The sequence below is a fragment of the Lactuca serriola genome, chromosome 1, assembly GCF_051521515.1.
Source record: "Lactuca serriola cultivar US96UC23 chromosome 1, Lser_US96UC23_V15, whole genome shotgun sequence".
NCBI classification, from domain to species: domain Eukaryota; kingdom Viridiplantae; phylum Streptophyta; class Magnoliopsida; order Asterales; family Asteraceae; genus Lactuca; species Lactuca serriola.
Genome location: NC_136408.1, coordinates 12,910,443 through 12,919,846, shown reverse-complemented (window position 1 = coordinate 12,919,846; position 9,404 = coordinate 12,910,443). Strand labels below are relative to the sequence as shown.

At 33.7% G+C, this 9,404-nt stretch overlaps 1 protein-coding gene across 2 annotated transcripts; it reads right to left on the bottom strand.

Moving 5' to 3' along the window:
- Positions 1-613: 613 nt before the first annotated feature.
- Positions 614-4,977, bottom strand: VND7 (vascular related NAC-domain protein 7). Of its 2 annotated transcripts, XM_079014655.1 has the most exons (4): positions 4,776-4,977; positions 3,453-3,651; positions 1,914-2,189; positions 614-1,356 (listed from the first exon to the last, which is right to left on the bottom strand). In XM_079014655.1, the coding sequence occupies exons 2-4, from the start codon at positions 3,613-3,615 to the stop codon at positions 866-868; spliced, it is 930 nt and encodes a 309-aa protein (XP_078870781.1). In that variant the 5' UTR covers positions 3,616-3,651; positions 4,776-4,977; the 3' UTR covers positions 614-865. The 2 variants fall into 2 exon arrangements, with proteins under 2 accessions (XP_078870781.1, XP_078870787.1); XM_079014661.1 differs by lacking the exon at positions 4,776-4,977 and having other exon boundaries at positions 3,453-3,704.
- Between the last annotated feature and the right edge of the window lie 4,427 nt (positions 4,978-9,404).

Sequence of the window (9,404 nt, the reverse complement as noted above, 5' to 3'; positions counted from 1 at the left end):
ATTGTCATTTCCATGCATTCTCATTAATTCTTAGTTACTTTTATTCTCATACATTGTTTTTCACTCATTTTCATTCTTAGAGAATACGACTCAATAAACATTCTGACAACATTCTGACTGAATGAGAATAATAATAATAAAAGTCTATAATAAACTTATAAACGATTTAATTAGTAAGAATGCGTGATAATGACAATAGTTATGTAAGATTGAACGTATTCACATTATCAAACAACATATTTTTTTTGTCATTATCACAAAATAACACTTTTCACACGTCCGCATAATAGATGTGAATCTACATTTAAACCTAACTCTCTCTCTCTCTCTCTCTCTATATATATATATATATATATATATATATATATATATATATATATATATATATATATATATATATATATATATATATTAAGTCACGCCTTAAAAACGATGTGACTCGCCACGACTTGAAAAAATTTGAGGTTTGACCTTGCTGCCAAGTTACGCCTAACGTTATTTAGAACCTTGGTTACAACTATCCACCTTATGAAGATATAGTCTCTTGAATCACGCTTAGAGATTAAAAGTATTATATATATAGTCATACTAAATGAATATAAAAACAGGTAACCTAAAAAAAGATATTAAGAGTTAAATTGTACAATCATACCAAAGTAATTCAATAAACTATATATATAGCAATTACAAAGGAACCACTTGCAACTATTTCCTTTGTCTTTACCAAGGATCTACTTTCGTTGACATTTTGTTTGTCAACTCCAATGAAGTCGATTGTAGCAACTTAACAAAACCATGCATGCACTAGGCGCCATCTATTAGTCCATAAGCTTAATAATGCCTTAGATATATATTTGCACTAACGTTACAAGTCAGAAAAGCATCCAAAAAGGTGGCTGGTTTGATCACTAGAGTCGAACTCATTGTTATCATGATTGTGGGCGATCAATGGCATGGTTGAATAGGGAAACGAAGAGGGTTTGTTTAATTCGGACCCAAGTAAATTTTCTATGTTCTTCCAATCATTATCATAGTGGTTAAAATCAATTCCACTCTCATAGTCATGATCTTCGTTTGTTGCAAAGCTTCTTGAAGCTGAAGGACTATCGATATTTGAATGTTCAAGTAGGAAGTGATTTGCAGAAAGTTGTTGATCTTGATCATTAAATGGTAGTTTATGTGATAACATGGATTGATTTGAGTGGAAGGATTGCGAGGAATTAAATGTATCATTAATCGGTGGAAGTGGTCTAATATTATTGGTGTTCCGAATGTAGTAACCATTGTTCCAGGGTTCAAACCCTTGTTTTTGAACTGGAGTTGGTTTCTTGAACGCCCGACAAACCACCCAGCCTTCTTCCTGAAATTAATAACATAAAAGAGTTGAGTTTTGATTTAAAGGTCATACACGATATTTAAAGTCTTTTTGCATGTGTTTTCTAATGCGCATCCAAATTTTATAATATTGAAAAAAAGATAAATCTTGGTACACAATTTGTTAAAAATTATCTCAAAAAAATAGAAAGAGAATAACGGTCCGATCAAATGCCTCCCGTAGGTTAACCTCTTTTAGTGGCAAAAGTAGTGGGGTTTCACGAGTTTAAAGTAGGTGCATGCTATCAATTAAGAAGGAATATTGACACTTTAGGAAGCTTTCACATTCAAAACAGCAACCTATACGCCTATAGTCAATAGCTACCCACTCGATCAAAGACAAAAAAACATGAAAACAGCATGCTTTGTCTTCACTGTTTCCATTATCCTAAACAAAGACTAGAACAGAAAAAAAAATCTAAAGGGTTGACTGATCAGGACTCAATATATCTATTTGTTTTCTTGGTGTTTTTTCACCATTCATGAACATTGTGTTTATTTATAGTTAAAGGATTAATTAAAGGATCAATGTAAAGTACTTGCCTGAACGGGAGCATTGTGAGACGATTGGAGGCGATATTCGTGCATAATCCAGTCACTTTTCCGGCCATTGGGTGCACGTCCGTTGTAGAAAACAAGGGTTTTTCTCATTCCGATGATCCTGTCTTTTGATAGCACCGCCTTGTCTCTTCCTGTTGCCTTCCAGAAACCGGCTGAGGTAGCTCTATTGGTCCGTGTGCCTGTAGGGTACTTTCTATCTTTATGACTGAAGAAAAACCACTCGTTTTGTTCTTCGTATCCTAATTTGCACCTCCCTAAGTTTGTATTAAACAACAAAAAAAGAAGTAATTAAATTGCCATATATTTGATATAATATGGTATAGTATTGGTTGAAAAACACTGATCATGTGTATGATGTACGTTTTTTATAGATTATAATAAAGATTTAATCACGTAATTAGTGTGTATGAGAAAGAAAATTGTGATGTGGCTAAGTTAGATCATTCAAAATGCTTTGAACTGTATATAGGTAAAATTTAATGAGGCTTAGGGCATGGTTGGCTTTAAAAGCTCAAAGTTCTTTTCAAAAAAGTTATAAAAAGTCAGAATTTTCTGACTTTTTCAAAAAAATTGTTTTTCTTTATATTAAAACTTCAAAAGTTATTAGTTTGTCAATCATCTTTTTGTTTTTTTTCTTCTACAAAAAAGACTTTTGGCTGTGAAAAGCTAAGCCAAACACCTCCTTAATGAAAAGTAAAAGGGTGACATAGAATGTATTCAAAAATGGAGTTTAAGGATATATATATATATATATATATATATATATATATATATATATATATATATATATATATATATATAGTATTGATAATACTTTTAATTTCAATTTATCAAACAAAAAAAAGGTATACTTCAACAGTAATGTATGAATCATATTTTACTTTCATTATCCAAAAAAAATTAAAATAAAATATTGTTTTATGCTATTTAACTTTTTTTTTGGGTATCTACAGCACTAGCTATTTAAGTTATTAAATAATTATGTATATTAATAGTTAAACTGTTATATGTTTTAGTTATCACACTCTTTAAATTTTATGGCGTTTCATTTTGTATTAATTAAGAATATCATTGTATATTATATTTAATTTTTGATTAATAAATTTGAAACTTGGGCTTTATTTAAATATTTTTTATGCAATGATGTGATAAAGTTTAACACGTTATAGAGGTTGGGAGATAAAGTTTAATAAAGGTAAAATATATGATGATATGATATATAATCAGTAAATTGTTACGAAATTAATTATGTGTAAGCACATTTGCATAAATAAAACCACGCGTCTCTTTGTGACTTTAAAAAACTGAGACTAATTAAAGTGTAAGAACGTGTCGCAAATTGCATTGGATATATGATTTGCAGCAAAAAGAATTTTCCTCCATTTTACGTAAAGCAAAGTAGGGATATGATATTATTGTTTAGTGACAATATTGCTGTCAATTCTTGACATGTTTATGGGTTAAATGAAAATGACCTATTTTCATGTAATGATTTCATGTTGTCTGGAGTGGATTACCTTCAATATCCCAAGGCTCCATTCTGTAAAGATCAATGTCAACAATAACATCAAGATCTATTTGCAGCGACTCGACTTTCCTTTTGAGATAGTATCCCACGAGTTCTTCCTCCGTAGGATGAAATCTGAACCCTGGAGGAACACATGATGACTCCAACTCCATCTATCGATTGATCAATTATATATTCTCTTGATCCTTCTATAAAACAAAATCCAGGAAATAAATTACAAACTGTATTCTTTAAAGCTGCTCACCTTGGAACAAAGAGAGAACAAGAGGTGGTGCATATCATCTTATATAAGATCTAATATAATAGATAGATCGCACATATGGTGAATCGTGAACTACAAACTTAGTAGCCAACTATGGTTGTTACAAATAATTCAGAACCACTCGTGAACAAAAGACCTTATGATTATTATATCATGTGGGACCTATACCAAAGTTTCTTCGTTGTAAAAGGACAAGAAAAATATAATTTGATGTGGTAGTGGGGCCCAGGAAGCAACATAGAAAGAAGGTAAACATACGACATAGAGTATATATGTAAGATAAGCCCAAAACATTGACTTTTTGTTTATAAACAGAAGGGAATAGAAGGTAGGCATGTTATGGTTTCTTTGAGTGCATTCCACTCCATGTTTCCTCATCATAAGGTCATGGATAACCCCACTCCACCCCCATACTCTCCCTATATATCTAAGACCCTTATTATAAACAAATCACCATAACCAACATAAACCATACCATTTCTCTCTCTTAAACCTATAATTCAACACTTTTCATAACCATAATTGGATTGGTTATTCACTTATTGTGTTGTGAGACTCTTTCTCATGTTCCAATGGCAGTTGAAAACAAATAAACCCCATGAAAAATGATGAATATAGAGATTGTCAAACAGATGGATCACATACTCACATTCTATTCGTGTCATTTAATTATGTCTCACTCTTAACCACTAAAAGCATGCATTATTCTACTTAAGATAAGGTTTGGATCCAGAAGCAGACATGATCAAGATAATAAACGCAATGGAACATACATCATATTTATCATAAGTATACGTACGTAGATGGAAACCACGTTTTCAAGAAGCATAATTATTACATAGAAGTTTAGAACCAGTTTGAAACGAAGAAATATGAATGTGTTTGAATATGCTACAAAAATTGTTTTCAATTAGATCAAACCTTCCAAAAAGAAATACCAATGACAATCAAGTACAAGACCCCTGGGTTTTAAAGCTTCGAGCTCAAGCTAGGTAAAGCTCATATATTCATATACATTGATTTGAACCAGAATTCTAAAAAGAAACTGACCTTTTTTGTCTATTGGTATAAAAAGAAACGACCACCGCGTACGACTTAAGATGATTGGTTTTGCTAGGGTCAAAAAATGTTTTGATTGTCTTGATGTTTGCACCGGAAACGGATGTTAAAGTTCGGTGGTATCTGCAAAGTTGAAGATGATCGAAGTATGCTGCAAGAGGGTACATAAATTACACTATATATACAGAGAAAGAAAGAGAGAGATTGCGCGTGGGGGCAGGGGGTGGCAATGTGGCATTATGGATGAAAGGTCTGTTTTGGACGGCATGACAACATATTTTCACGCCACCCTCTACCGTTATTTTGTGCTTTAAGGTTTCAGTCACCATACATATTTCTATCCAACTTATTTAAAAAAAAAAAAAAATCTTTCCACACTTAGATGGAAGCCTTTCAAATTGCGTTATAGAAGCTTAATGGTTGAAGTGCTAAAATTTAAACATGAGTTTTAGGATTTAATCTCTAGTACACCTAAAATATAGCTAATGTTCAACGAATGACCTTCCATATAAACTTTGAGTCGGGTTGATGCGGTACAAATCATATTATTTACCATTTTTATAAGCTTTTGAAATTTATTCTTAGTTTTTTTTTAACAATCTTCTGATAATTATATTAAAAGACAAAAATGAAATATCTCAATGCTTGTCTTTCTGGTTGATAATTAGGGTATTTATACAAGATGTTAATATTATACTACAATGGAAACATAGATAAACAATAAATACATCAAATACAATATGATATTAACATAATGACTAATAGTCCCTACAGTTGTAATAGGCAGTCTTTGAATGCTTAAACTATCTAAAAAATTGTCAATGAAAATGCGATGTTAGCCTTTAGTGAAATACCGACAAGCTGCAAGACACAAATTTCACCACAAGTGACCTTTTCCCGAATGAAGTGGATATCAATTTTGATATATTTTATTTATTGGCACTGAACTAGATTGGCCGTGAGACAGATAGTACAACTTTTATCATAATAAACGATGGTTGTGGTGGTAAGCAGACAACGCAGTTCAAATAAGAGGTTGGCAACCAACTAGCTTTAAAAACCACTTTTACAACACCTCGATATTTAGCTTCAAGACTTTATATATCTAGAGGTCGATCTTCGTGTATCAAACATCCCCTAATCTTCTTTAGTGTATATGATGTAAGGAGTGGAAACATATATAGAGAGGTGGGGATCAAAGAAAAGTGTAACTTGTAAATATAAGATTTTGCATTTAATCAAGGCATTATATCATAACGAAGTAAATCATGCATATGAAGACAAAATTATGCATTGTGTATAAGATGTCAGGTCGGGTGAATGTTAGATATCGTAGGCTGTTGGAATACTTTGATATTAGGTAGGTTAGGAAAAGGGTTCATCGAAATTTGAATTTAATTTGACCTTGGTGTCGACCAATGTTTGTATTGGATTATAATCACAAATAATATAAACGATGATTGAACATAGTAATATTTATAACTAGGTTCTTTTAATAGAAAAAATATGAAGTGTTATTTGGAACGCATACTTAACCAAAAGTCTTTCACATTTTATTAGATGAGGGCATATTTACCTTCATGTGCATAATTATAATATAAATATTTATCGTTCGAAAGATTAATTATACATTAACTGTTTATTATCTGTAATTTTTGTGTTGGTTTTATGTAAAGCTTGGTTCAGGTATTATTCATTTTTCAATATATTAGAGTTTTGGATTGGAACTCGATGAGTTGGGAAGCTCCAACTCTTCGTGTAGGAATTCTTTTGGATGCAGGTTTAAGGACTCAACTCGATGAGTTGGGGAGCCCCAAATCGACGAGTTGGAGAGCTTAAAGAGTGCATTCTTGGTGTTTGTTTGAAGAGGCTTGAAGGAGGAAGGGCATAGTTGAAGAAAGAGGTTGTAGATCCGGTGTCTTAACTGTTGAGGCGTTCATATTGAGATATAAAGCTGATACCTTGATCATTCATTTGCTAAATATCTCCATTAGAGGGTTTTGTGTCATTTTAGCGTATTCTTGGGGCATTCTTAGACTTGAGCATGATTTGAAGCTATGACTTCAGATCTGGACACCCTATGGCCTCTTTGGACGTAAAGTTGCCATTTTTATTAAGTCATGACCCTCCCTCATGCCCTAAATCTCTTAATAAGCCATGTTGGAGTATTTTAGCCCCCTTAATGTCATGCATGAACGTAAAGTTAGAAACTTTACATGATTAAACCACCCTAGATCCTTAGATCTACAATATGAAACGTTGAAGCAAAGAGTTAGAGGCTTTTGGGTCAAGACCCTCTTCAAGGAGTTAGGGTTTGGGTCTAAAGCTTATTGGTTGACCTCTGGGGGTAAAGTTGGAAACTTTACCCTCCTAGACGCCTCTATGGTTAGGGATTTGAAGTTTAGAACCTTTGGGTTCAAGAAAAAGGGCTTAATGTATTAAGTGGGTTGACAGACTAGAGAACTCGACGAGTTCATAGGGGAACTCGACGAGTTGGCTCGAGGTTTTCCGGATCTTCTAGACACTGTTCAAACTCGACGAGTTGACTAGGGTTTTTCCCGATTCTTTGAGAATTAAAGGAACTCGACGAGTCAGCAAGTGCACTCGACGAGTTGGGTCAACATAGATTATTGACGTTGACTTTGACCATGGTTGATCAAGTTTGACTTTAAGGGTATCTTTGGTATTTTAGGATTTTGAAAAAGTTGGTCACACGATGATTGTAGGCAGTTGAGTTCGGAGCTGTGAGTCGGGATTTGATCGTATCGGTTCAACATTTTTGTGAGGTGAGTCTCCTCACCATACAAATGGGTCGAAGGCACCAAGGCCGGCCTATTATGTGTTATGTGGTATGCTAGTTGATTATGTGGTATGTGATATGTTAGTTGTCTTTTTAATACTTGCATGGAAGACCGTGAAATTTGGATATTAGGCCATGTGGGGGAGCCCATGGCATTCCAGGTAAAGACCATGGGGGAGGCCATGACACTTGGATATCAGACCATGCGGGGGAGTACTTGACATTTTAAATAAAGACAATGGGGGAGCCCATGACACATAGGTGTAAGACCTTGAGGGGAGCCCACGACGTCCTTATATGTTTATATGCATGACTTATGAGATTGATATGGATTATATGATTATGTGGATTATTTGGGGTATGCTCCGGGGAACTCACTAGGTAGTAGCTTACACTTTGTTGGTTGTTTCAGGTACTTCAGGATCTAAGGGCAAGGGCCCAGCGTGATGGTGCGGCATGCACTATCTAGTGTTTTGTTTGGGGACACTCTGGTTTTTGAATAAATAATATGATGTTATGGATTTTGAAAACAATTGTGATTGTGATTTTATAATTTATGGAAATGATTTCGTTATTCAAAAATGAAAAAAAAAATGTTGAAAATCTGGGTTGTTACAAGTTGGTATCAAAGCCTTTGTTTGAGGGATTCGGGCACACTCTCGGGCGTGTCAAGACTCAAACTAAGGAAATGGTAAAAATTGTTTTCCAAAATAAAATCTAAAAGCTTTTAAAAACCAATTTCTCGTAAGAAAAAGGGAGAGTACAATGCGCGTAATCGGCCGAGCTCAATTAAGTATTTTTCCCCAATATGTTAGCCATGCTATGTTGATATTCGGAATGTGATAATCATATGAATCTTGCTATGTGTTTATATGCATGGCTTATGTGATTGATATGGATTATATGATTATGTGGATTATGTGGGGTATGCTCTAGGGAACTCACTAAGCGTTAGCTTATAGTTTGTTGGTTGTTTCAGGTACTTCAAGATCTAAGGGCAAGGGTCCGACATGATGGCACAGTATGCACTCTATGACATTTTGTTTGGGGACACTTTGATTTATGAATAAATTATCTGATGTTATGGATTTTTAAAACAATTGTGATTGGGATTTTATAATTTATGGAAATGATTTCGTTATTTAAAAATGAAAAAAAAATATTATTGAAAATTTGGTCTGTTACAAAGTTGGTATTAGAGCCTTGGTTTGAGGGATTCAGGCATACTCTTGAGCGTGTCAGGAATCAAACTAAGGAAGTGGTAAAAATTGTTTTCAAAAATCAAAGCTAAAAGCTTTTAAAAACCAATTTCTCGTAAGAAAAAGGGAGAGTGCAATGCGCGTAATCGGCCGAGATCAAGTAAGTATTTTCCCCGGTATGTTAGCCATGCTATGTTGATATTCAGAATGTTATAATCATATGAATCTTGCTATTTGTATGTTTTCAAAATTTTATACGGTTAGGGTCTTATAGCCTCAAAATAATTTATTTAGCCTTATTTCCTGTTTCTTTTTTGGTTGTGGTCTTAGGGTAGAGTATGTTATTTGAAAGTCTATTTGATCGTGTTGTGTGTATAATTTACATGCATAAGGCAACCTTTTATGATTGATTTGAGTTATGGTTTGATGGGATTGAGTAAATCTTAGGATGGCCTAGGATTTGAGCTATGTAACAATATGAAATGTTTTGTTCTAGGATGAATTAGAGTTATTAGGCAGAGCCTTGGGGAAGGTACAGGTAGGTGTGGAAGGTAGTATTGGGCCCGTACTACTAAAAGCACATGACTTGTACCCAAACTAATGTTAGATCTGGAAATTCTA